The sequence below is a fragment of the Penicillium longicatenatum genome, assembly GCF_028827895.1.
Source record: "Penicillium longicatenatum strain IBT 33135 chromosome Unknown contig_4_segment0_segment0, whole genome shotgun sequence".
In the NCBI taxonomy this organism is placed as follows: Eukaryota; Fungi; Ascomycota; class Eurotiomycetes; order Eurotiales; family Aspergillaceae; genus Penicillium; species Penicillium longicatenatum.
Window position 1 is genome coordinate 526,384 of NW_026643122.1, and position 26,990 is coordinate 553,373.

The 26,990-nt window shown below is 48.8% G+C and overlaps 8 protein-coding genes across 8 annotated transcripts; 3 read left to right on the forward strand and 5 right to left on the reverse strand.

Annotated features, from left to right (window-relative positions):
* Positions 1 to 494: 494 nt before the first annotated feature.
* On the reverse strand, positions 495 to 3,007 carry N7484_006998 (SNF1 family serine/threonine-protein kinase; the record flags this gene model as incomplete). The annotated part of the gene is made up of 3 exons (XM_057117385.1): positions 495 to 1,651; positions 1,704 to 2,536; positions 2,616 to 3,007. The coding sequence occupies 3 exons, from the start codon at positions 3,005 to 3,007 to the stop codon at positions 495 to 497; spliced, it is 2,382 nt and encodes a 793-aa protein (XP_056970420.1).
* A 2,527-nt stretch (positions 3,008 to 5,534) lies between these two features.
* On the reverse strand, positions 5,535 to 7,160 carry N7484_006999 (snoRNA-binding rRNA-processing protein UTP15; the record flags this gene model as incomplete). The annotated part of the gene is made up of 1 exon (XM_057117386.1): positions 5,535 to 7,160. The coding sequence occupies one exon, from the start codon at positions 7,158 to 7,160 to the stop codon at positions 5,535 to 5,537; it is 1,626 nt and encodes a 541-aa protein (XP_056970421.1).
* Positions 7,161 to 8,640: 1,480 nt separating this feature from the next.
* N7484_007000 (uncharacterized protein) lies at positions 8,641 to 11,394 on the forward strand (the record flags this gene model as incomplete). The annotated part of the gene is made up of 2 exons (XM_057117387.1): positions 8,641 to 8,858; positions 8,910 to 11,394. The coding sequence occupies 2 exons, from the start codon at positions 8,641 to 8,643 to the stop codon at positions 11,392 to 11,394; spliced, it is 2,703 nt and encodes a 900-aa protein (XP_056970422.1).
* Positions 11,395 to 12,077: 683 nt separating this feature from the next.
* Positions 12,078 to 13,013, forward strand: N7484_007001 (phytanoyl-CoA dioxygenase family protein; the record flags this gene model as incomplete). Its single annotated transcript, XM_057117388.1, has 1 exon — positions 12,078 to 13,013. The coding sequence occupies one exon, from the start codon at positions 12,078 to 12,080 to the stop codon at positions 13,011 to 13,013; it is 936 nt and encodes a 311-aa protein (XP_056970423.1).
* Positions 13,014 to 13,413: 400 nt separating this feature from the next.
* On the reverse strand, positions 13,414 to 15,006 carry N7484_007002 (IscS subfamily cysteine desulfurase; the record flags this gene model as incomplete). The annotated part of the gene is made up of 2 exons (XM_057117389.1): positions 13,414 to 13,836; positions 13,900 to 15,006. The coding sequence occupies 2 exons, from the start codon at positions 15,004 to 15,006 to the stop codon at positions 13,414 to 13,416; spliced, it is 1,530 nt and encodes a 509-aa protein (XP_056970424.1).
* An 822-nt stretch (positions 15,007 to 15,828) lies between these two features.
* N7484_007003 (amphiphysin) lies at positions 15,829 to 17,177 on the forward strand (the record flags this gene model as incomplete). Its single annotated transcript, XM_057117390.1, has 3 exons — positions 15,829 to 16,012; positions 16,091 to 17,101; positions 17,155 to 17,177. 3 exons carry the CDS (start codon positions 15,829 to 15,831, stop codon positions 17,175 to 17,177), a joined length of 1,218 nt encoding a protein of 405 aa, XP_056970425.1.
* A 4,004-nt stretch (positions 17,178 to 21,181) lies between these two features.
* Positions 21,182 to 22,460, reverse strand: N7484_007004 (uncharacterized protein; the record flags this gene model as incomplete). Its single annotated transcript, XM_057117391.1, has 3 exons — positions 21,182 to 21,461; positions 21,511 to 21,616; positions 21,671 to 22,460. 3 exons carry the CDS (start codon positions 22,458 to 22,460, stop codon positions 21,182 to 21,184), a joined length of 1,176 nt encoding a protein of 391 aa, XP_056970426.1.
* A 1,759-nt stretch (positions 22,461 to 24,219) lies between these two features.
* On the reverse strand, positions 24,220 to 25,326 carry preB (alpha-factor pheromone receptor STE2; the record flags this gene model as incomplete). The annotated part of the gene is made up of 1 exon (XM_057117392.1): positions 24,220 to 25,326. One exon carries the CDS (start codon positions 25,324 to 25,326, stop codon positions 24,220 to 24,222), a length of 1,107 nt encoding a protein of 368 aa, XP_056970427.1.
* Between the last annotated feature and the right edge of the window lie 1,664 nt (positions 25,327 to 26,990).

Here is a 26,990-nt window from a genome sequence, read left to right on the forward strand (position 1 = left end):
CATTAACCTAATCGTTGAAGGAAAAGGAACCTGAGGAATGAACGCGCTGGACGAAACACCCCATTTGTTTCATCTTTGCAGTCCATTATTTCCCCTGCCCTCCAAACACCCCCAAGTACAAAAAAGAAGAGAAAAAAAAATTGAAATATGTCAGATGGTAAATCAGAATGCTATGCTATATCCATTGAGTTGCCCTGGATTCGTAGTCCCTGCCTCTGTGGAAATTGTCATTGTAGATCTACGACCATAAGTGAATAAGTGAGCAGCAGAAATGTAAAAGATAATGTTCATGCATATGGAAGACTCGTACACTGGGAAAGTATCAAACCCATATTCGCTCATGAAGCACAGATTGCCTGCTGTACAAAAATATCCCATTGGGAAGTTGGGAAGGACAAACATCGATAAAAAAAGAGATTATGAAGATTATGAGGGTGAGTATGGAGAAGATGTCATATTCGTCGTTCCAGTCAGTATTCACCAGAGATATATGTTTAACTGGCAACAGCCAGCTGAGCCACAAGATCGGATGCCACATCTAGGAAAGGGTAGGGGCTAGTCACCTCCTTCTCCTTGTTCTTGAGACGCTTGCTTATGGGAGTCCATTCTGTGTCACCCTGAGCACGGATGACATTCTGGTAGCCATCACATTTGAAATCAACCATGTAGTTATTCTCCTCTAACTGGTAAAGTTGAATGTCAACGAAGACCCAGACGCCGTGGGAGATACTTGGAAGGCCGTTCTGTTGTGTAGCAGATGAAGGTGCAGAGGGTGCACTGTTGTCCGATGCAGAAGACTTCGGCTCTTTGTCCTCAAATGGAGTCGAAATGCCCGATATATGGAACCGCCGACGCAGTTCCCCGAGGTCACTGCGGCTATTAAAAACACTGGTTGATGCTCCGGGGGCCTTGACTCCCTCTTTCAGCAAGCGTGCACGAATAAACCAAGGGTCCTTAGGAATATAGTAATCCGATGGAAGATCAGGGTATTTGTTCTGGAGCGGCTTAGGTTTATCCGGGGAAGGCGTCGCTTCCGGTCCAATTTGAGTTCCTGACTCGACGGGCTGGACATCCCAAACACCACCCTGGGCAGCAATTGCCCGATACAAATACAGCATGGCCTCATAGGGCTGATTGCGCGAGCGGATACCAAACTGCCATTTGCGTGATCGCTTAGGGGGCTGCTGCGAAATGGGGTGACCAATCGGTGGTTCCAGGCGCAATTTATCAAGATCAATTATACTCCGAGCATGAGGCTTCAATGCTCGAACTGTAGCAGCTTGCTCTTCGGGTGTCAGCTCCAGAGGTTCGGACCCGAGTCCCTCCGCCTCGGTCCGAGCAGCTTCTTTCCGACGCACTTCGTCGACACGAGCCCTTTGCTCTCGATCTCGTTGCTCCATGAGCTGATCATGCACATATGGGAGACTAGTTGGCAGAATTCGAACATGGCTGGGACGTGGCTCTTCAGACTCGGAGTCGACTTGTGCGTCTTCGGTGCGGATGCGACGCGAGATGCTCTGTTTCCGAGCGGTGACTGAGACGGGTGGCGCCTGAGCTTTGGGGGCAGCGGTGGCTCGATCGACCGTCGGCTTTGCGGGTCCCTTAGGTTGCGGAGGCACGTTTGAGACCATTAAATTATCTTCAGTAGGAGCTATGGTGATCTGGTTAGATACTACCATCCAAGGAAAGGCATCAAGACTTACAGTTCGTTTGCATCATTTCATTTTCAACGACGATAGAAAATGCATCTTTGATTGCGCTGGGCTCCGGATGTCTGAGTGCATCCTCAATATCTTCACGGCCATATCCCATGCTTCGCTCGAGCTTCGACACGGCAATCTGATGAACCTTGTGTTGTACTGGAAGCGGTTTTCCAGGAGCGAGTTTGGCATCATTGGCCTTGCTCTGGTCGGTACCGGGTGCGATATACTCTTCGGCTGGAGGTTCCAGGTACTTGGGGATGTTCTTGCTAAACCACGGATCATCCCGAATCTCGGGGATGGTGATTCTGTGGACGGGGTGAACCTGGAGCATGGCCCGGATTAGCCTGGCAGCTCCGGGAGAGATGTAACTCGGAATGTGGAAGTTGCCTGCCGCGATCTTCTTGAAGAGAGCGGGGATGTAGTCGTCGTCAAAGGGTAGCCGGCCAACCAACAGCACATAGAGGATCACACCGCAACTCCAAACATCCACCTCAGGACCTGCGTAAAGCTTTCCGGAAATAACCTCTGGGGCTGCATAATTCGGGCTACCACAACTAGTTTTGAGGAAATTGCCATCTGTCATAATATTACTCAAACCGAAATCGGCAATTTTGACGTTTTTCTGGCTGTCGATGAGCAGGTTCTCGGGTTTCAGGTCACGGTGAACGATCTTGTGTCGGTGGCAGTATTCGACGGCACAAATAATTTGCTGGAAAAACTTTCGGGCTTCGTCATCGTTGCATTTGCCTTTTCGCACCAGGTAATCGAACAGTTCTCGCTCGGCGTACTCGAGGACCATCACAATGTCGGTCTTGGTGGCGATAACGGTGTATCTAGCGGGGTAAATCCACCCGATCAGTCTGGACGCAGAACAAATTGGGATTCATATGAGGGGGGCAAAGGAATACATACAATTTGATGATATGAGGATGTCGGAGCAATTGGAGGTACTGAATCTCTCGTTCCACACGGCCGACCATGTCCCGAGACAGTAGCTTACGCCGAGAGATGATTTTGAGGGCAACCTGCCGGCCACTTGGCTGGTGAATGGCCAGCTTCACCTTTCCAAACGAACCCTCACCCAAAATCTTCACGGTCTGATACTGATCGAGGCGCTGCATATCTCGTGTGGTTGCGGGGGACTGGGTGGCCTCCGCTCTAGCGGTCGGGCGCGAGGGCGGCGGCATAGCCATGGCGGAGGGGTTGGAGCTGACCGGCCTGGTGCGGTCACGAGGGAGGTCACGTTCACGGTCAGAAGAAGCGAGTGGGATCGCTAGATCTTCCTCATCAAAAGCGGCGGCCATGATGGAAGGACAACGTGACGTGATTGATTTTCTGGGTCGGGCCCAGCGGTCCGGGCTGCTGACTGTGCCGTGGTTCTTCTTATTTTTTTCTACCCTTAGAGCATCGCCAATCAGTCGGTCTCGACCCTCTCCACAGTAAAGCCGAAGGTGGAGCTTGGGACAGCTTGTAGGATTTCTGTGTTCTCGAGGGAGCGGGGCAACAATGGAGGGGTAAAGGATGTGCCAAGTGTTAGCCGAGATACCGATGGGAATAGTGACCAAAACCGAGACAAGAGTTCGATGCAAAGGTTCACCAAATTCTGGGAGAAGCCAGAGGTTTCCATGGAGGAGATGCCGATGCCGGTTAAGCTCTGACCGGTGGGAGGGACTGGGGTCGGGTCCATTATTCTGCCCAACCTTGAAATTACCCTATTACTCGATAACCGAACAAATATCTTGCGGTTAAATACTATAGGAAATATTATCTAGATATGAGGGCTGTTCATTGGAGAAATAGAGTCCAACTAGACTTTCTCCATGTCACTTATGTCACTTAGCTCAAGGCGTGCTTTGCAACAGCGACAGCGCAGCTGTCGCCGGATAAATAATTCCCCTCAAAGAAAGAGAGGGAGAAAAAAGCCTGCATTTCTGGCTACCTCATACAATATAGCATCATTGATACCTATTCTGTAAAATACTGTATGCCTTCAAATATGCATAACTTTTCCGCGATGGCAAGGGAGCTGATTCATTGACCAATAATAACTGTGTTACGCTTTACTGCCTGAGATATCCGTTCTCCTCTCGTATTCGTATCCCCACTCCCGCCCTTCGTTTCTGCAGACACATATACACCGCTCTCCGCTCCCAAGTGATTACACATGACCCAATAGATAACGGTTTGTTCTCTATATCTTTCTGAAAAGCGGCTTCTAGAGAAAGAAAAATAGACTCCGCTCAGTAGTGGGTGGTTGAGGATGGCAATTCAATCCTCCGCCCACATTCAATTATTGTAGAATAATATAGGTCCTCTCAACGGTTCGCGATATCTGGAGAAATAATGTTATACAATTATCCAACACTATACTAAGGCCATACGGGACCACAAGCAATACATTGGGGATGAAGGCCCTCCTGGTCAAGGCGTAGCTACTGCTTCCCCTGGCCCTTTGGAACCTTGCGTTTCTCATTGTGAAAGGTTTTCCAGGCAGTCGTGAAGAATGCCAGTTGTGGATTTTTTTTGTCAGGCTCATCGTTACAGCCACTGTCAATTTGCTTCCTTCTCTAGATCTCAGGGTTTCTCTATCCTCATGTAATTTTTTGCTTACTGAAATCAACAACAGACCGGGTTCCAGGAGACCAATGATAGGAAGCGCCTGCGCCTGCGGCTAGAGGAACTTTATGAGCCAGGGAATTTGAACTGAGCTAGGCGGCTCTAACTGTTGAGGGCGAGGGGAGACTAATTTATACCTAGGGTATCAATTTTGTCACCAATACAAAAAAAGCATTATTCAGACCTATCCTTAGCTCCGTTTAAATATATGGCGTAGCTCGCCTCTATTAATGCCGGTCTTTTATACTTCACTTTCATCGATGTTCCAAGGTCTCACTTCTAGATTTATATTCCACTTCCTAAATGTGAATCGAATTAATCAATCCCAGTTTTGACTGATCAATATTGAGTGAGTCGCGCTTCCATATCTCTGAGGCCTACTTATCAATTTTTTTTCTCCTCTCAGGTCCCTTCGCCACTCTTTGAACCTTAAATTTGCGGCTTTAACTATCAGAATCTCCCTTAATGGCCGAAGCCCTGGGGTTTCACATAATAAGCAGCTACTAATATGTTTCATCACAGATTCATAAGCAGGTGATGTAGCTATTCGAATGTCAGAATACATGATATTCTCCGTCGAATGGGAGTTTTCTTCTTGAATTCAAGGAGTTTCATAGATATGTGCCTTATTACCAAGCCCCGTCGCCCTTGGAGGCGGCACATTAGTTCTACTACTTTACACATAATGACACTGCTTCTAGAGGCTGGATGGATGTTTCTTCTTAAGAGGTCCAAGCTTAGGGCTCGAATAAGGGAACACTCAATACCTCATCTTCCCTTTCATCTCTTTTCATGGAGCCCATATCTTTCATTAGAATTCTGCCGGTCTCAGAATCTTTGGTAGTCATATCAGAAAGTCTATGAGGGACTCGTCATATAGGACACGAAAAGTAGTAGAAATGAATACGGGCGGAGGTGAGCAGAAATTTGATCATGTACGAGTGACACGAATTTGCGGGTTCTGATTCAGCAATTTTCGATCCGAGGATACTCCCTCAGCCCATCTGATGAATGTTCTGATCGGTATATTTGGGCAACCTGTCATCTAATTTTACACACTTCTGACGTGGGGGTTCATGCAAATCACAGCCCATGAAAAACCAGAACACTGAAAAGGGTACTTTTATTTCTATGCAAATGTGTACAACCGATGGCCCGCCAATACACCGACGAATTGTAAATCCAGCCGAACTCCGAAAACTCATATTATAAGCATCATGCCTTCAACATGTCAAGTGCACCCTTCAGCTGGTACGCGTTCTGTGCCATCTCCACCTCGTCACGCACACGGAAGTGCAGGCGGTCCACCAATTTGTCAACCTGGGCTGACTGGCCCAGGTTGGCCGAGTAGATGTCCAGCAGGTTCATGGCAACTTCGACGCAGAGATCCACGAGGCGAGGCTCACGAATATGCTTGTAAACCCATGACAAAACGGGCTGGAGGGTGACCTCATCACGGTCTTTGAGAGCAGCACGTAAAGCCGAACGGTGACGGAGAGCAGTGAATAGCGTAAGCTGGGCTGTCTTATCAGGTCCTCCAAGGACTTGATCCAAGGCGGCGGCGTATCGGCCCTTGCGCAAATCAAGCTCCCAGGCTTGTTCGCGCTTCCTCTTCTTATTGTCCTGGCCCTCGATCACAATCTCCACTCCCTCTCCGATGAAATCGCGGCCACGCAGCCGCTTCTCCCAGCCTGAACCGCGAAGCTTCTTCTTCTTTGCTACTTCGCGGTCGTGTTCCTCCAGCTTACCCTCGAGCAGGGCCTTCATCTCCTTTTGACGTTCACGGTCCTTGACCTTCTGTTGACCAGACAGCCGAGTCTTAATAGAGAGAAGACCAGACTGCATACCAACAGCGATGTGCTTGTCCTCCTGTGCTGTGCCGGAAGTGATAACACGCAAAGACAAGATGGGCGATGGGTATTTAGAGCCGGAGACAGCGTTCCAACCAGTTGTCTCGAAAACCTTCAAGTGTCCATCCAATGCACCACTGAGCAACCGCTCTCCATTGGAAGCTAATGCAAGCGAGGTCACTGTCTTCTGGTGGTTTTGAATCATGTGCATTGGCTTACCAGCCACGATATCCAGCACCGCAATCTTGTTATCAGCGGAAGCCAGAACGGTAGTGCCCGCTGGCATGGGCAGAACATTCTCAATCGGAGCCGCCATCTTAAAGGTCATAGCCGCACGCCTCTGCACACGAGGATCCCAGATACGGACTGTGCGATCATAGGAACCAGATACTAGCAATCCAGATGAGGCCATTGCGCCGGGCATGAACGCACCACTGCGGACGTAATCGGTATGGCCAGTGAAAGTTCGCTGACTGGTCTCAGCAGGCAAATCCCACAGGCGGACTGTCCGGTCATCACTGGTAGTGAAAAGAGAGGTGGGGTCGCTCGGAGAGAACTTGCTCACCCACACGGGTTGCTTGTGGTCTCTCCATGTCTTCAAAATGGCGCGGGATTTGACGTCGAAAACTTGGACTGTGCCTGTATCGTCACCCGTCACCAACACACGGCCATCCGGCCGCACATCTGTACCCCGTACTGTATCATCGAATCGAGTGATTGTGCGCAGCAATTTACGGGTGTGGATGGAGTAGATCTGAACTCGGGCACCGGTGGTCACGGTGAAGATGTCCGGGGGCTGCGACAGGGAACTGAAGACAGCAGAAGACGATGGGGCAGAGGGCTGAGTAATGAGGTTGATAGGTCCATTGGCTGGCGACGGGATGAGGAGAGGGTTCTTGAAGGTGCGCCAGTATTGTTGCTCTGGTGTTAGGCGGGTGGATGGCAGCGAGGCGAGCTTCACCTGTTGCAAAGGCAGGACGGGAGCCGCCATGGTGAGCTATGGTGATCAATCACTGATAAGATGTAGGGTTTAATCTGGCCAAAGAAAACAGAAGAGGTATCCACGCCTAAAGCTCGTGGCAGCGCCGTGATCAAGAAGGTTTGATCTTTTTTTCTGCCAATCAAAAAAGTTCGCCCTGATCGGGAATGGCGGCGGTGTCTTTTGACACCTGAGGCACCATACTTTAATCGCCCTGCTTCAGGCACCAAGGCATTAAGGCGTAATACATCCAGCGTGAATCGTGCATTTCAAGTTCGTGGGGAGATTCTTAGATACGTCACGATCGCTCTCCCATGGTTGGCACATTCCACGTTTTAGATTAAGTGATTATTCTGATCAGCGATGTAGTTGGTCGACCCATAAATTTTTGGGATAATGAGCTCCAAATAATGATGGGAACTTAAGTTATGTTTTACAATGCGTCATCAAAAGTTGCGTACCTGACGGTCAAGACATTTCCCGACGCTAATTGTTTCTTCCAGGCTTCCATATATCTTTACCCACTTAAAAACGACGTATGAAGACACTCGTCCAACATAATAATAGAAGTTGGCCCCGGGCGCATAAGCCGAATAACTAGATCTTCCATGGATCACCGGGGCTATGAAGCAGGCAGCGATCAAAACAAGCAGGGGATACAGATACTATCGAGGGTTGTACAAAGGTTCAATCCAGGTCTGTTTCACGTAGGATAAATTCTTGTACGATTTTCTTCGATATAGGTTCGTTGGAGTATGGCAGCAATTGCGGTCAAGCCCAATAGCCAATATGTTTTACCCGTCGCCATAGCAATCTAGAATCAAGTGGGGTTGGCTCATGCAGCTGCTTGACCTTATGAGTGGGGAGGGCTGCGCCTGACAGCTGCGAGGCCTCGCAGTTGAGACAAATTGAAACCGGATTCACTGACAACGCTATTGAGAGGATGACGATCACTGCAGACCAGTCGCCAATCGTTGTACCTCCTGCCAGCTTGCCCCCTGTCGGCGTCGGGAATGCATTGATCGGTGGATCGCGGTGGCTGGGGAACCTGATCGGAGCTGACGATGCTACTCCACTTGGAGTCTGGACTTTGAGACCGGGTTGGATGAAAGTCAAAATGAAAATGGATATCTAATCTAATTCTCACGTATATCCATGAGGCTGGTGACCAGGAACAAGGACGTGGAGGAAGAGTTGCGTAGACACGCTCGACCTTGAGGATAACGATATTTATCGGGTAATTTAAATCTGGTTTGGTATTGTCACATCGCTTGGATCGACCACATTTAAAACGCTTGAGTCAGGGGTTGGAGCCAATCAGCAATCAAAACGACCCGCCCCCAGCCACCTACAATACTGTCTCTGACATTCCAGGAAAGTGGGCGCTTTTATCTTTGATGATTTCCCCCTCTCTTGATTGATCGTCTCTTTTCTTTTCTCCTTCTCTTCCCTGTGCATGTTTAATGCGATATCACTATATCGTTGATTAATCATGTCTAAAGTATTCAAGGGTAGTCATGCGGCTGGCATCTTTGCCGATATGTCGGTTGATGGGCCACCCATTGGCACTTTGGTAGCCATTATCGACCGGGCAAAGAATCTACCTAATCGCAAAACTATGGGAAAACAAAACCCTTATTGTGCAGCGCGCTTAGGAAAGGAAGCAAAGAAAACCCCTACAGATTTACGAGGAGGTCAAACTCCTAGATGGTACGTTCATATGCATGGTGTTTGCAAGTAAACGAACTGACGTCAACACAGGGACCACGAGCTCCGTTTCACTGTACACCAATCCCCAGACTACTACAAACTCAAGGTTTCTGTGTTCAACGACGACAAAAAGACCGATCTGATTGGAGAGACGTGGATTGATTTGAACAATCTCATTATTCCTGGAGGAAGCCAAGACGATCACTGGCACCCATTGCAGTCACGAGGCAAATACTCCGGCGAAGTTCGAATCGAGATGACATACTACGATACCCGACAACAGGATGAGGCACTTATTGAGAAGCGAAAGGAAGCCGCGGACAGAGTCCAAGGCAAACAACCAGCAGCAGCAACAGCAGCTACTCCATCAAGCTCGGGCCTATCAGGTCCCAGACAACTGAACGCTTTCAAGCGACGACCACTGCCCACTGATCCATCAGGAGCAGCCCCTCCCAGACCTCCTGTCCAAGAGCAACCCCCAGCTCCTGCATTGCATCATCCGGTGCCTTCACGAAACATTCGGGAACAAGTCCAAAACATGCCCACGGCTTCTGTCCCAGAGCCCTCCCACAATTATCCCCAGAGACAACACTCAGAGCCTACATATGAGCAACATTACAATCACCCGTCTCAATCTCGAGCATACGATAACCCTGATAACTATCAGCGCGAGTGGGAAACGCCAGCCACAGCCCCTGCGCTTCCTCCAGCAGGCGCGATGAGACGTAATCAGACACAGGAAACAACGTACGCCAGTCACGAGAACCCAGAGCTTGCATATGACTCGCGCCCACTGCAACCTCGCAGCCACTCCGACTTTGATCAGCATCCTCCACGAGAGTACCGCTCTGCTTCCCAAGAGCCATCGTATGAGGTTGATATGCATACTAGGGCAGTTTACGAGCAGGGCGAGGATATCTACAGTCCGCTCTCACCCCAGTATACCGCTCCTCCTATGTCGTTTGGGCCGGTGTCGACTTTTACCCCACGCCAGCCAGGATACGCAGATGAGCCTGCACCGCTGAGTTACTCGCGGCCGAATTCATCGTCCGGGCCAGCAGGTGACCCTCGCTACCAGCCGCACGACATTCGAGCACTTCAGCCTATGCATCGGGATTCCTATCATCCCGAGTACGCCACAATGCAGCCACGCGTGGAAGACGAGGACGAGGATGGTCCGCCTCCACCTCCGCCAGTTCATCGGTCTCGCATGGCACAGCACGTACAGCCAGTACAGCCAATGCAACCAGTACAGCCAATGCAGCCAATGCAGCCAATGCCCCCTGTGCAGCAAATGCCACCAATGCAGGCGATGCCACTAATACAGCCAATGCAGCCAGCCCCACCACCTGCCAGAGAGCCATCATCATATCAGCCATACACTCCGGGACACTCGAACACAACATCTCCTATGCCCAGCAGTCTCGTCGCTGGTTACGAGCCCGAAGAATTCCCTAATTATGATGATCGACTTGGCCGGAGACCAAGTGCTCATTTCGACGATGAAATGATGATTTCTCAACCGCCAGGACCGGGTGCCCTCGTGCCTGTTACCAAGTCTGCTCAAGCATCACCTTCACCCTACGAATCTCCCATTTATCCTCTCCGTACCTCTCCACAGCCCATTACCGAGCGACCTACCTCAAGCCGTGGCGGGTCTACGAGCTCAGACATGCGAATGGTGACACGAAAATCGGTTAGCCCCCGACCTTCGATTTCCAGTGACCGTGAACGTGCATCGTCGATCCCATTCTCGCCTGACTCGTACAACTCCATCAACCCACATGCCGCACGACCCGTCAGTAGCAGAGATCACACGCCGGCCTATGACTCGCCATCCAACGCCAGGGACGCAAACGCAGTGGTGCGCACCGAGATCGAACCCGTCCGGGATCTCAGCCAGCCAATCATTGGTGACGATGGCCGTGAGATTGATCCATCTGATCATCTTCCTACAGACACTTGGGCCCCTGAGCCAGAACGGAAGAACCGCAAGCCGGAGGTCATCCTTCGCTTCAAGCACTCTCCTCGAGACCGGCCCACGTCCCGTGGCAATGATACGGCATCTCGCAACGCCCCGCCGCCTCGCGTGGGCTTCAGGACGGAGACTAGTTCATACGGCTCCGATCGTCCGCGGTACACCCCGAGCCATCATTCTAGCTCCGAATCTGTGGATCGAACACCACGATATGACAACTATGGAGGAGGTTACACACAAACCCGGGGCTACAACACACCGACATCAACTGAACGGCCCCGCTCATCCCGTGGCTCTGTTTCACCATCCCCTATTTCTCGATCTCCACTGTATGACTACAGCTCCGGTCCACCAATTCCATCCAAGGTGCCGATTTCCCAGGGCTCTCCAAGCTACCCTGTTGCTGCCAGCAATGGGAGCAGCGGAAACCCTGGCATGGATGCCTTGAGTCGAGAGTTGAAGACCATTGAAATAGGGTCGGCTGGGTGCAGCCCAAGTCGTGCTGTTCGGAGATATGCTCCTCCTCGCCAGTCAGCATCAATTGGGTATGCTAGTTAAAAGGAATTGTATGATGATTAATGTGCGGCTACGTCTTTTTGGGAGGTTAAGATTCTTGTCTGATACTTTTGCTCATGATTTGAAATAAGGACTTGACGATTATTATTGAATATCCGGCATGGCGGCGTTTGAATCTGTCTTTTTGTTTCGCTTTTCTACCCTGTCTTACATACAAATTTGGCCTATGGCTTTGCAGAAGATACCTGCTGGCCCAATCCGCCCAAGAATCTTACTCGGCATATTATGATATCTATGAAGAACTCGTAGGCTCTCCTTTTGTCAATTGGTCATAACTTCAATCCTTGCAATTTCGCGCTTAACTTGATTGGAGTTGACCTCCATCTCGCTTATAAAAGGGTGAGTGACAGTTGCATGGAGATAACTGCGGACTCCGTGCATCCCCTACTGATATGGCCCCATATTATCCACAAGTTGGTCATAAAAAAGACCTTATCATAAAACAAGAACAATAACGACCCACCGATGACAGATCTCAACTGCCGTAGATCGGCAATCTCCGAATCAGAACATTGAGGGGACGCAGCCAATCCCGCGACAGATCAATATCGCTTATCGCTTCCCCGCCTTTTATAAAAACACTCGGCAATACAATATCCTCCGATCCAATCCCACCGCAACCACTACAAAGAACAAACCCCAGGACACAAGATCCAAGAACCAAAATGTCTGGTCTCACAGAAGGCCAAGTTGCCTTCTTCCACGAGAATGGCTACCTAGTCCTCCCAGACTACCTCACCCAAGACGAAATCAACGCCGTCCTGACCGAATCCAACAACCTCTTGAACAATTTCGACCTAGACTCCCACCCCCTGACCCAATTCACAACGGGCGACGATGACACAACCGACCACGTAGGCGACGATTATTTCCTAGAATCAGGCGACAAAATCCGCTTCTTCTTCGAAACAGACGCCTTCAGCACAACCCCAGACCCAACCACCGGCCGCACAAGCCTCCTCAAGCCCAAAAACCTAGCCGTGAACAAGATCGGCCACTCACTACACACCCTGTCCCCACCCTTCAAATCCATCTCCCTCAACTCCCGCAATGCCGCAATCGCCAAATCCCTAGGCTTCATCGACCCCCGCGTCCTGCAAAGCATGCTCATCTGCAAACAGCCCTCCATCGGCGGCGCAGTACCCTCACACCAGGACTCAGAGTTCCTGTACACGGATCCGCCTTCTGCTGTCGGGTGGTGGTATGCGCTGCAGGATGCTGGACCCGGGAACGGGACACTGGGTATGATTAAGGGATCTCATAAGGGTGCGAAGGGCGGGCATATTAAGAGGCGGTTTGTACGGAAGAACGGTGCTTCTGGGACGGAGTTTATTGTGAATGAGGGCCCTGCGCTCCCCAAGGGTATGGAGGAGGAGAAGGTCTCTGAGCCTTCTGAGGAGGATTTGGAGATTTTGGAGGTCAAGGCTGGGTCTTTGGTGCTTATTCATGGAAATGTGCTGCATAAGAGTGAGAAGAATACTAGTGAGCGCAGTCGGTATGCGTACACTTTTCATGTCATTGAGGGGGCGGAGGGGTGGGAGTATGATGAGCGGAATTGGTTGCAGCCGCCCGAGACTGGCTTTTCGAAGCTTTATGAGTGATGGGCTATTGATTGGTTGTATGTGTGTTGCATTTACATATTATTTTTTGGACTGTTGTGGTTCAATATCATTGCATCGGCATTTCCTCTCTATTTCCAAGATATATGCTTGCCCCGCTCTTGGGTTTTTTGGATTTCTAATTCCTAGTAGATGGGACGCTGTTGTAGATCACTTGGCTCGGTTGAAATCCTAGAAGATACGGTTGATTAAAACCCAGAACTACGTATCTAAAAGTCCACTGATGTGGACCAGGCATGAAAATAATGAAAGGAGTGATTGCATTCTGTACATCGGAGTTGTTAATACATTAGGAATCCCAACGCCATCCCTCGAAGGGCAAAATAATTTTGTTTCTTCAACGAAAGGAATTAATACCAGAGAAAGATATGAAACGTATGATTTAGTGCTGACTCCACTCAATCGTGTTCAAATCGATACCCTCCTGCACCAACTCCCAAAGCGGGCTCAGCTCACGCAGGAAGTGTACACGTTCCCGCACGGCCTTGAGAACGTAGTCCATCTCGGCGTCGGAGGTGAAACGGCCAATACCGAATCGGATACTGCTGTGAGCACTCTCGTCACTGCTGCCCAGGGCACGCAGGACGTAGCTGGGCTCCAGCGAGGCGGAGGTACAGGCACTTCCAGAGGAAAGAGCGATATCCTTGAGCGCCATCAGGAGGGATTCACCCTCGACGTAGGCAAAGGAGATGTTCACGCAGCCAGGGTAGTGGGCCTTGGGGTCACCGTTCAGGGTGGTGTGCTCCATGGAGAGCAAACCTTCGCTGAGACGCTTTGACAGACGCTCAATGTGTTTTGTGTCATACTTTAGGGAGAATGTTAGCATTCATGTCGTTTGCAAATAACAAAAACGGAAGGGAATTCTTACCTCCATATCTTGAAGGGCGAGACGGCAGGCCTCACCGAATCCAACGATGAGATGAGGGGCCAGAGTACCACTGCGGAGACCACGCTCTTGGCCACCGCCAGTGATGAGGGGGTCGAGACGAACACGAGGGCGACGACGAACGTAACAAGCACCGATACCCTTGGGACCGTAGATCTTGTGGCTGGAGATGGACATCAAGTCAATGTTCGATTTGTTGACATCGAGGGGAATTTTGCCGACGGCCTGGGCACCATCGGTGTGGAAGAAGATCTTCTTGGAGCGGCACAGACGACCAATCTCATCCAAGGGCTGAATCACACCAATTTCATTGTTCACAGCCATAACACTGACGATGCAGGTGTCAGGGCGCATAGCAGCCTCGAGATCCTCCATGCGAATGAGACCGTTTGACTGGACAGGCAAGTAGGTAACCTCGAAACCTTCATCTTGCAGATGCCGGCAGCTGTCAAGAACACACTTGTGCTCGGTCTGGGTGGTGATAATGTGCTTCTTCTTGCCGGAACGTCCAAAGAACCGCGCAACACCCTTCAAACTCATGTTGTTACTCTCAGTCGCACCGCTGGTGAAAATAATCTCCTTGGGGTCGGCTCCGATCAACTTGGCGATGTGCTCACGGGCCTCCTCGACGGCCTTCTCGGACTCCCAACCGTAGGCGTGTGTTCGCGAGTGCGGGTTTCCGTAGATACCGGTAAGATAGGGAAGCATGACATCGAGAACGCGGGGATCGAGGGGAGTAGTCGCCTGCATATCGAGGTAGATGGGACGAGTGCCCTGGTCCATAACGGTGGCCTGCTTGAGGATACCGGCGGAAGGGCTCATGGCAGCGTCGCCCGAGGTCTGGGTACCAGGCAAATTAACGCTTCCCGGAGCAACACCAGCCTGCTTCATGAAGGACTTCTGCTCCTCCTTGATAGCAGTTTCAATGTTGACCTGGGCATGGCCAGCCTTGGTCTCGGTGACATAAGACCGAGCTCCGCGGAAACCAGTGGCGAGTACGCGGCGAGGGGCATTCCAGGCGCCGTAGGACGACGACAAGCGCTTGGAACAAGCCAGAGAGGCTTGTCTCCAAGCAGGGGTAGTAGGCATTATGGTGACGATGATGGAGAAAGGACCATCAAAGATGGAAAGAAAGAGGATAAGCCAACAATTTCCGATATCTCGGGGAATTCCCATTGAGGTCATCCCGGACTCAGGTTTCTCCGTGTTGCCTCAGGCACGTGACTTGGTCCTATAGCATAGAGAATGGCCTTTGAATGAATCAACGCTGGACTGCAGTGATAGCCCTAAACAGTCATAGTGAGCTTAGCTGGACATGAACAGAATCTGAGCAAGTTAGCGTCCACAATCATCACCAGTATGCCGACACTAGCACATATACCGGGCTCACCTCATCTCCGCATAACACGGGAAATGCGGGCTTACAAATTGTCTACGCATCAACACTAAGCCACGTAAATCATCTCAGCCACTGCAGATTATCCGCCATTGTCATAGGGCTGGTGAACGTGGAGGATCCCCGATGGGAACTATGGAATGGAGACCGGAAACCGCGCCCGGGAATCTTGCAGCCTGTAAGGCTGTAACACCGCAACACACGATTAGGCACCGAATAACCACATTACGTTAGGGAGATAAAATAAAAAGACATAAAAATAAAGAACCATTCAGCTTTCTAGCCTAGCCACAAACAGACCCATTTCAAATCTCAATTCGGAGGAACCAACTCGATGTGGTATAGTCCTATAGGGTAAAAGTTAGGTACAGCCACAATCTTCCAGGTGTGAGAAGTCTTATGTCATAGTTGAAGCGAAAGTTGGGAACGGAAAGGCCGAACACCCCGCCTTGATCTTTTGACCTACTTTTCTTCCACTTTCTCCTCCAATTCTATCTCTTACACTATAGTCCGAGATGAGCTTCAAGGGGTTTTCCAAGAGCCTCGCTCGAGCGCCACAGCAGTTCAAAGTCAAGTTTAACATCGGTGAACACACCGTCGATGCCGTGTATACCGACTCCGAGCGCCGCTTCCAGGAGCTAGAGAAGGAAACAAAGAAGCTACACGATGAGTCTAAGAAGTACTTTGACGCTATTAATGGTATGCAGCCTTGTTCCGGCGCAATCCGAGGTCTAGCCTCCCCTTTCAAGATCCTCAACAGCTGATGCTCCGCAACAGGGATGTTGACCCACCAGATCGAGTTCTCCAAATCAGTCGCCGAGATTTACAAGCCCATCTCAGGCCGAGCCTCCGACCCCAACTCATACCACGATGAAGGAAACGCTGCGGGCATCCAAGCTTGTGAGGAGTATGAGGCGATCGTGCGGGAGCTGCAGGAGGCCCTCGTGCCCGAGCTAGAGATGATCGAGAGCCGAGTGATCAGCCCTGCGGACCAGCTCCTTGAGGTGATCAAAGTCATTCGCAAGGTAGCTGTCAAGCGCGACCATAAGAAACTGGACTACGACCGTCGGAACGCCACCCTCAAAAAGCTGGAGGAGAAGAAGGACAAATCCATCAAGGATGAGAAGGCTCTATACAAGGCCGAGAATGACGTCGAGCAGGCGACACAGGAATACAACTATTACAACGATTTGCTCAAGGAGGAGCTACCGAAGCTATTCACCCTTGAGGCGGAGTTTATTCGCCCACTATTCCAGTCCTTCTACTACATGCAACTCAACGTCTTCTACACCTTGCACGATAAGATGCAACGCATGAACATCAGTTACTTCAACCTCGACCTGGATGTGGTGGAGGCATTCGAGCAGAAGCGCGGTGATGTGCAGGAACGCACCGAAGCTTTGTCAATCGTCCACTTCAAGGCACAAGGCGCTCGTCGCTCCAACTCCAAATTGAATCCCAAACTGGCCGAAGCCAAACGTGGGAGATCTTCCTCCAACGTCGATGAGCTCCCCCCACCCCCTTACTCGGCCGGCGCTGCTACCCCTAGCCCAACCGGCAGCTTCTCCTCAGCTGCCAAGAGCAAACCGGCCCCACCGCCGCCAAGAGCGAAGCCCGCTCACCTCAGCAAGCCTGTCGAGACGGCGACCGCACTTTACGACTATGAAGCACAGGCACATGGTGACCTTGGATTCTCTGCGGGTGATGTGATCGAAATTACTCAACGAACGGAGAACACAAACGAATGGTGGACCGGGCGGACCGGTGGCCGGGAAGGCCAATTCCCTGGTAAGTACACAACCTCGCGATCAATTTGTACATTAACTAACGGTCGTATCCAGCGAACTATGTGCAACTGAATTAGTATTGACTTATTGATATTTTGGGGTTTCTTGTTCTTATTTGTGCTCTGGCGCATATGGTCTCATACATAGAGCGTTCTGTGTGTACATAACCTTCGTTTCTCGACCGCTCGCTAATTTCAGCTCTATGGAATTTGTAATACTTTGGTGGCATACGTGCTACTTGACCTATCCATGGACTTGCCTGGTTGCTTTATATCTGCTGATATCTAGCTCCGCCTAGGGCACAGCACCTATCTAGCCTATATATCTCCATCTTGCATACTATCAACATCGGGCAACATACCCAGTACTCGCATTTTCACTTGCCCTCATGTTCTATAAACATTACATCATCTCCATACTCGTAGATCATCGGTGGAGTAGGATGGACCCGAAGTATTTCGGCCCCCATCTGCAGCGGGGATGACCTTGAAAAACTGACACGAGCAGTCTAGCGCGTCCCACCGGGCCTATGATATCTTTTCAATTTAGCCACAATTTTCTTAGTGGGGGATCGCCTCTTCAATATTGAGGAATGACATCATTTCCTCATAAATAGAGACGCGGATCACGATCACGATCACGATCACGCCGATCTAGAATTCGGACATACCCCAATATTCCGCGGCATTTTTGTTCTCTCTGCTTTTTGGATTGAAGATGCTAGTCGCAAGCTTGTACTGCTATCTGTGAAGACAAGCATATCGATGATTGACCATGGACTAGATGAAGTGATGACTGCTGCAGTGCTTACGCTGGTCACTCATGCTTTTCTTCTGTACTGGTCTCCATCCAAGTTGCAGAATTCTCTTTATCCATGCTGTGCATGATCTCAAGAACTTTGATCAGTTACTTTTTGTTTACATTTCTCTGGTGATTCAAATCTTAGGTGAGATGGAGTGATCGAATAAGGAAACTATGGAATGCCTTAGATCTAGTCGGTGAGCAAATCGTCTAAGGAAAGCACACCTCGCAATGCATGCTTGATTTAGTAATATCGGTACCTAGTCACCGATACTCCACAGTTCGCAACACGGCACTTGAATCCAGAAATCATCCGTTTGCCGAGGGACAGCACAAAGCCACAGATCACAGACTCCGAGAGATATAAATAGTAAGTCCGAGGGAGCAATGCTTGCTACCTACATATCGCGAAACCAATCGGATGCTCAATGGTATCGTGTCATACCAGTTAATGGCGCAAATGGGGGCCAAAAGAATGATATTGCATATGGCCCCAACATAACCTTCGGCCTAGGCTCATGATTAGAGTTTGGCTTCGTTTTGGATTTTATGCATTGGAAATGAGTCAATTGGGCCGATATCCTTGTGGAGACTGCCGTGGCCATGTGGCAGGCGGTCCGCCCAAACTTCCAAGGGTTGCAAATTAGAACATTCTAGAAGGCAATGCATTTATGGTCATCATCTGAGGTTAGCCAGTATATTCTATTGGCAAGTAGCTAGAAGTGAGTATAATGATAGGAGGAAAGAAAGAGGCTTAGATTTTCATATTTCTCATATACAGAATCTTATTCTTTAGAGCTCTCGGATAATGACCTATTCGATGATAGCTCTATCCTATTTTGGACCAGAATTCCACCTTCTGGCGTTTCCCTCAAGTAGAAGCTGCCTCTGTTATGCTCACTGGCTGGTGACCATACGTGAGCATTGGTCTCAGTAATAACCAAGTTCTGAAAAGAGTCTCTAGGACCCGCACTCGCCCTTGTGGATGAGCTTGGCATTTTCAAAAAAGGCGCATTCTTGTTCTCTTTTGTGCTTGAACGGCCGTGATATTTTTCTCTTAACTCTGATTCCTCCGATTCACCAGAAAGAAAACCCCATTTCTGCATAATACGGAAGTATAGTGGTGCGGACGGTGGGAGACAGGCGCAGATTATACCGATTGCTGCTTCGATGACGGTAAAGGTGGCGGAATCGACATTTGCCCACTATTTAGATGTCAATTCTTATGTTTGCGCTGGCTGGGATGGGTAGTGGTCATACAGTCACGTCTTCGGTATTAGTGTCTCGGAAAATCATCACGATCCTTGCAATGCCGCAGCCGATGGTGAAAGCGCCGAGTAAAAGCACGGCGAATATAGCAAACTTGCAAGCTTGCTGGACATGCAGATTCCAAATGATTGGCATGGAGAGAAAAAAGATGGCCAGATCTGATGCTGTGTTTAAGATTTGGGGTATGCTGAGGTATTGGTGTGTATGTGATAAGCATTTCCCAGCTGGTGATGAATCGCCATAATATATCATGTACCATTTCCAGTAGTAGTCGACTGGCGAACATTGGAAGATGAATAAAATTGTCGACGCAACTCCTAGCAAAACTGCGTATAATGCGTTGGTCCATATTGTGATTTTGAACCAGCGCTGAGGCCTGGAGAATTGACGCTGATATATAACGAGAATGGAGAGTTTGATGAAAGTGACACCGGGAGCCCAGAGGATGGTGATGACCCAGTAATTCTAAAAGATTGGTTATAAAAGAGCATGGACGAGTTTAGTTACTTGAACTTGACTAACAGTGTAGATGTGTTGAAGCCCATATGGCGGATTTTTGTCTTCGTGCAGAACGCGAACCTGATGCAGCCCAGCTCCAGCCTTCAAAGACAGGAGGGAAGCAGTGAATTCGGCGTACAATATAAGCTATACAAACTTAGCCATGTCAAGAGCTGATCAGGATATTAGGGTAGATAGTCATACCAAGGCGATGAGGATAAAAAGGTCATCGAGTCCCCATCCTTTCTTGTATACCCGTTGAGCATAAAGCCTCACCACGACCGCAATGGTTGCCGCGAATGTAGTGATAGCAACAGCAGCATATTGCGGTGGTCTGTTATCTTCATCCCACCTGCTCATTTGGGAATCATATTCCTGACTTCCCAGCTTAGGCACATACTGAACTGTATATGTCATAGTAGTAGAACCAGTCGGCACTACACCGACAGATTTGTATTGACACCAATCGTACTTCGAGAACAACTATCAGAATTTGATAACGTCAGCCAAAACGAAAGATCGGCGAAGAGGAAAGCCCCAGAGTTTATGTGAAGGAGTAGTAACAGGTGCGGTCCTCAGTCAGGCCATCCTGCAATCTATATCGGGGGTTTTGACTTTAGCCCCCCGCGTGCCGTGGCTGATGAAATGCCAAGGAATGAGTTGGTGATAAGCGAGGCAATTATGCATTAATGAAACTTTGGAGATATGTGACATGTGTTGCCTGAAAGCGGCCCCCAATTAGTGTACGTCACGTAGCGTCCATGTTTACGGGCCACGCTTCCGGGCCGTCGACGCTAAAAAAGCTAATACATGCCGCAGATGCAATTCAGTGTGGTCTATTAAAAGCGGAGTTTGTTTCCTAGCCGAGGGCCGTGATGTGGCTTTGATGTTCCTTGCACGGTAGCCATCATCTTCTAGACCTGATTAGAATTTTATTATGAAACTTACCATAATGTTTCGAACGCGTGGAGAAAGAGCTAATAAGCTTTATAATGTTTGTATCGAATGCAAGAGTTTCAATAATACTGTAGCTTATGTCTGAAGGTTTCTTACAAGGAGAGGCCATTTGGGGGCGAAGGGCCGCCAAGCTCGTATTTACTCCGGCTCGGATGCATCACTTTCTAGCGAATAAAATCTAATAATGTACATCATTTATTCAAATGCTATTTGCTGCAGTTTGTTGCGGAATTAAGTACTCGGTGGGCATTCTCCGTGATATATGCCTCGAGAAAACATTATTTAACAATGTAACAGTTATGCAACGGCAAGAAGCACTCTTCGCTAGCATTGCAATGACATATGTTCATATCTTGATTTGTAATTTCCAATGGTATCCTAAACAAGCCCAACGTGCCGTGAGTAAGCAGAGAAGGGATACAACAAGCATGCCGCCAATGAAAACGACAAGATTTGTTGGCCCAACTGCCTGTAGCAGCTGCCCACCAATAGGAATTGCCACGAGAGGCCTAATAGCACAGATCAGCATATGCACCTATAAGGATTTGAAGTAGACCTACCCATGGCTGATGACGAGATAGCAGCTTCCCAACCAAAGTCCAACTTCTTCTGTCTTGCACATCTGGCTGAGACAGACGGGAAGTAAACAGAGAATAGTTCCAGTGCCAAGTCCCATTAAGACAACAAAAGAATACATCACACCGAGGTAATTTCCAAATGGACACCAAAGAATATAGATGAAAGCCGTAGTAGTGGCCATCATCAATGACATGGTATTGAAACGTCCAAAGCGATCGGAAACCACTCCTGAAAGCCCCCGACCAACGGCCGCCGCACTGGCATGTGTTAGTAAACATCAACCAAGGAAAGAGTGGAATCACATACCCGTTATATGCAGCCAGTAGGTAGAATCCAGTGTCCGAGCTGAATCCTTGCGAGAGGGCGTATGTAGGAACAAGGGCCATCGATGCGTAGAGAGCAATCTGGGCAACTAGTAAAGTAATCAGTTTATCATATATCCATCTGTAAAAATGAGAGCACATACAAAACTGGGCCATCGTGAAGCAGATGAATCGTGTGTCTCGGAAGCACCGAAAGTCAAAAACAGCCTTTTGCCCAATAGCTGGCAATCTGCTTCGAACGCAGATATTGCCAATGGTGAGGAGTCCCATAAAGATGAATCCGATAATCCTCAGTGACCACACCCAGCCTAAGGGTTCAAGTGTCGCTCTCAATATCATGGGGAAGATGACTCCACCCAAACTACCCCCAACCATGGAAAGGCCAGTCGCCATGCCGCGACGACGATAAAACCAGTGCGACAACACAACCATGCATGGATTGGAAACAAATGCAGCACTCACTCCACTGAGTAATCCCAGACAAAGCATAAACTGGTAATACTTCTCACACAAACTCAATAGGAATACAGACAAGGTGAAAAGCACGGAGCCGATAAGCATCAGCCACCGAGGGCCAAATCTGTCGAACAATGGGCCGACCTGTACCGCCGAGAGCATATTAAGGTAAATATAGACCGAGGAGATCCATCCAATCGTACTAGAAGAGTAGTTCTGTAGTTGGTGTGTTTCCCAATGGGATTGCAAAACGCCGACGGTGAACTGCATACCAAGAGTACATGTCAAACTCGCAAAGACACCGAATACGACAAGCCATGCTCTGAGTCCACCTTCGGGAAAATCGTCCACGATATCCGTCTTGATTGCAAGAATACTGTCATCTTGGGAGGAATCGGTATCGACGTGTTCCAATTGGTTTGAACATCTCGGGTGGAAGTCGTCTGTTGCCAGCTCCTGTATATTTTTTTCGGACATGGTCGCGGAAGCTGATGTTTATTGAATAACTTAAACAGAACTCGAGATAAGAAGCTCATTATCACTGTTCTTTATCTATTCCTAAACCCCCTGGCTGGAATTCTCGAAATATGTGACGTCTGTCAAGGGTTCTCGGACCAGGCTGTGCAATGGGTAACGTGGACATACCTAAATTTCAAGAACTGTGGATTACGGCATACCATTCATTGGCGATCATGGCATCATCAACGGAGGGATTTTTTGCTCGTGATAAGAGTTTTTCTATGAAGTTGATTATTCCTGTTATCTGGAGCATAACTTAACCTCACATATCGGGAAAGATCTGCACTTTTCGGGCAATTTCTCAGAATAAGTCGCTATCTAGTCCAGGTGATTGGAGACGAATGTACTGGCGAGGGCTTGCTATTGACTGGTCAACGATAGCTCCACTGTCACTATCGTAATTGTCACGGGAGCCAGTAGTTCATGAGATTCGTCTGGATTCCGGACTGGTGGATCGCGTACGTACTCGCCTATACATCTAGGGACAGGAATGCAGGGAGCAGATAGGCTGACGAATACGATAATCTGTGGTGTAGATCATTGGATCAAAACTCGGATCAAATCAAAGGCTTGGTGTGACAAGCTTAATTTTCGCCTGCACCTTGCATTATCAACGCTGTGTTTCAAATTACCATATTATAGACCCTGAATTCGAGCGGCTTACATAGCCCCAAACGCCAAGAATGGAATGCTGAGCTTGACAAATTTCCCGGAAGTTATCCCCATTGGATATCTATTCCTTAGAACATTTAACAATCACTACAATGTCATCTAAGGAAACCTCTTTTTAGCAATCATCCTTATTATATCCACCAAATTTGCAAAGACCCTTATTACACTGCTCAACAAGGGTGAGAGCGTGATCGTCGTTGCAATGAAACATGTAATCCACCAGCTACCATTAAAAGGCGCATCCTTGTCTTTCGCTTTGAACGCCTAGATATTAATATTAGCAGTGTCCGCATTGGCTACTGGCCAGAATGTGGCAAAAATAGTTGATTTAAAACGCATGGTTGCTTGAGGTTGAGGTCGACTTGAGATCGGACTTGTGGGATATCGTGAGATTGACGGGATCAATGAATGGTATGGTCTGAGTTTGGAGGAGAAGAGAGGAGGTTTTACATCTTCAAAAAAGAACATGATTTCTTACAACTAATTTGGAGCAGAGCAATGGTACAAAGGTACAACAGCTGATGAGTCTCAGTTCACATGCATCATATTATTGAGTGGCGATACTATCAACGTACGTCAGCCGTGGTCCGTCACTACTCTAAAAAGTCACATCCAACCAACATGCATCGAGAAAAACCAATCAGTGCAAGCACCCTATGACGAATGCCGAATTCCTTATGTCACGATGCCTGGAGTACTGATGATCATGGCTGTCGGTTTGAAAACACATGCAAGACCCGACTTCTGGTGGCAGGTGGTATGTGTCTTGGTATTTGCTGGAGTGCTCGTATTACGGTGATAATTAGAAGTACAGAAGAAATGTTCATGGCAAATAAAGGGGAAAATATCCGGCAATAGTACACATGTCAGAGATGTGAGATTAGAAAAAAAGGTGCATAAGGGCATTGGCTAGAATAAGGCCTGGGCTGAAATTGAAAGCGAGTCAAAAAGAGAAAAAAAAACCAGGTCATGCAGTTACTAATATTCCATGTCCTTCCATATTTTGCTGACATCTTGGTGAACATTGCGATATCAGCACAGTGGCTCAAACAATCGAATCGTTTCTATGAACACTGCTGACGGAGATATCATGTTCCACGGAGATTCCGAGGGGAATGTCAGAGTCATGGGATTGCTTGGATGCACTTGGCTCCACATAGCACAATGTCTGTGCGGCAGTGCTGCCGGTGATTTGCGTCGCAGTTTGCTTGGTCTGGTTGAGACTGGCTCCATTCAGGGCAAGTGCATGCCACAGATTTTGACGGCGTGCAGGAACCGATTCAACACGACGAGATTCGAGAGTAGCGCCAGCCCAGATAGAGGAGAGTGGAAGAGAGATTGCAACAAGAGTTAGGACATTGGAGGATAATTCAGGAGTGACCGTAAAGTATTGGACGATGGTGAATACAGTCGGAATAATGAGAGTCTGACATCCACAGACAAAGATAGCTTTCATGGGACCAAAGTCTCGGATCCCGAGCCGAGTCCGTTGTCGAATTGCAAAGCCTAACTTTGTGACAAAAACAGTGCAGAAGAAGCAGATGCTGATTGTGATGACAATTGTCGAAGCACTCTCCAGCCACTGAATACCACTGAAGGACGAGAGGTTGATAATTTCAATGCAGTTCATTACCATAAAGCCCATGCGGAACCCGATCGCTACCAGGGCCATTAATATGGAAGCCACAAATAGGACCCGGCGGTAACGGCGACGCAAGGTTGCGCACACCACATGAACTTGGAGCACCAGCGAACACTCGAAACACACAACGACAAGGCTTTCAAAGATGGTCGCAACGATCGAAATTGCGTATGCTCGGGTCTTGACCTCGGAATAGTCGAATGAGAAATAGGGATAGATTCTCTCAAACCCAGTGGTGTAGTGGATGCACTGGAAGAGCAGGCGAAGGAAGTTGAAGAGCAGAGCTAATCCATTGAGAATGAAGATCGTCGAGCGACGCTTGTCACGACGAGTCAAAAGAATCAAAATTACTAAAAGCACGACTGTTGCGCCTAGCTGGGCTCCATAGTCGATGCATGTTTTGATGTTGTACTGGACGAACTCCTCGATTTCCGGAAGAGATACGTTGATTATCTGGCCATCCCCAGTTTGGAGAGTAATGATCTGTTGCTCGGGGTTGGGAAAAGCCATCGTTACGAGATGGAATTGGTCCGATGGGATAGAGTAGGGTCTGATGCCAAAGCTTCGTGATGAGACTTATACCTCCTTGAAGCATCATTCACCACGAAGTTGATCATTTCGGCAGCCGGGTGGCATCCCAGAAGGTTTAACAGTCTCATGGTGAAGAGGCCGAGACAGACAATGGATAAGTATTGTCCTTGTTGGGATTGGCAAGTTGGTGGATGAGTGAAGTCAAAGGGGGAAAGAACAATACTAAGTGGGGAGAACAATGCTAAGAACGAACAAAGCCATCCGAGCACTCATTTTACTATTTTGGCCACCAAGTCCAGACATAAGAAATCCAGTCGCACATGCAGATCTAGATTTCTTGTCCATGACGAGCACAGTGGCTTTTCTTGTGATGTTTTCCGGTGCTATCGGGGGGCGGTTTATTTCTTTAGAGCGACAATGGAAGGCAGCGACCTCGAAAGAATGACGAGTCATAGGATCGCACCTACACCCCTTCCCTTGGGATTATGTAAGATAAGCCAAATCTCTTGCATACCGAGGTCATCTGGTTGATCATGCTATTCTCAGACTATCGCAAGGTTGCACAAATGCAGGGTTCTCGACTCGGGCTGTTTCACCTAATTGGGTCTTATGGAACCCGAGGAATGTGGCCTGATTCAGGTGTCTACTTTTCCAATTTAACGTGGTCGGTAAGCGAGTGGGCCATGTAAGCGAGTGGGCCACCTAACCACTTTTTCGCGTCTCCAGAGACACGTCTATCTTCAACCACCCACCATGCCTCCAAAACGCAGTATATCAAGCCAGGATTCTATCCAACAAGAAGGCCGTATATTGCTTGCTATAAAAGCTATAAAAAACAAGGAAATTGCGTCTATACGGCAAGCTGCGGACCAATATGGAGTTCCTCGGAATACGCTCACGCGTCGACTCCGCGGCACCATAAATCGGACTGAATCTCGCGCTAATGGTCATAAATTGACTGAAATTGAAGAGAATATCCTTATACAACGCATATTATCTCTGGATCTTCGTGGAGCAGCCCCTACACAAGCTCACGTACGAGATATAGCTAATATTCTCCTCGAAAAGCGTGGTTCCACCTAGATTCAAACCGTCGGCGAAAAATGGGCATATAACTTCACTAAACGTCATTAAGAGCTTAAATCACGCTTCTCAAGACGATACGACTACCAACGAGCACTATAAGAAGACCTAAAGATCATCTAGGAGTGGTTTAACCTCGTCTAATCTACCATCTAACAATATGGCATCCTCACGGACGATATCTATAACTTTGACGAGACAGGATTCGCGATGGGGCTTTATTTAACACAAAAAGTGATTACCCGGGCAGAATACTACGGTCGGAGATCAGTTTTACAGCTAGGAAATCGTGAGTGGGTGACCGCAATCGAGTTAATTAGCGCGTTAGTGTCAGGGTGCGGGCGGACAGGGTTGTAATAGGAGGAGATCGACGGGATCAGAACGTAACCAGAAGGGTTCTAATTGATCAGGTGGCAGACGGGGGCAGACTAGCGTAAGCTATTATACAAGACGTAGCTCGAAGAGCTACAACAGGATCCAGGATGGATGTGTAGATAAATGGATCATAGATCACGTGCCCGTGATCTTCCTTATCAGTCCTGGCGGGTCCTCACGGACCC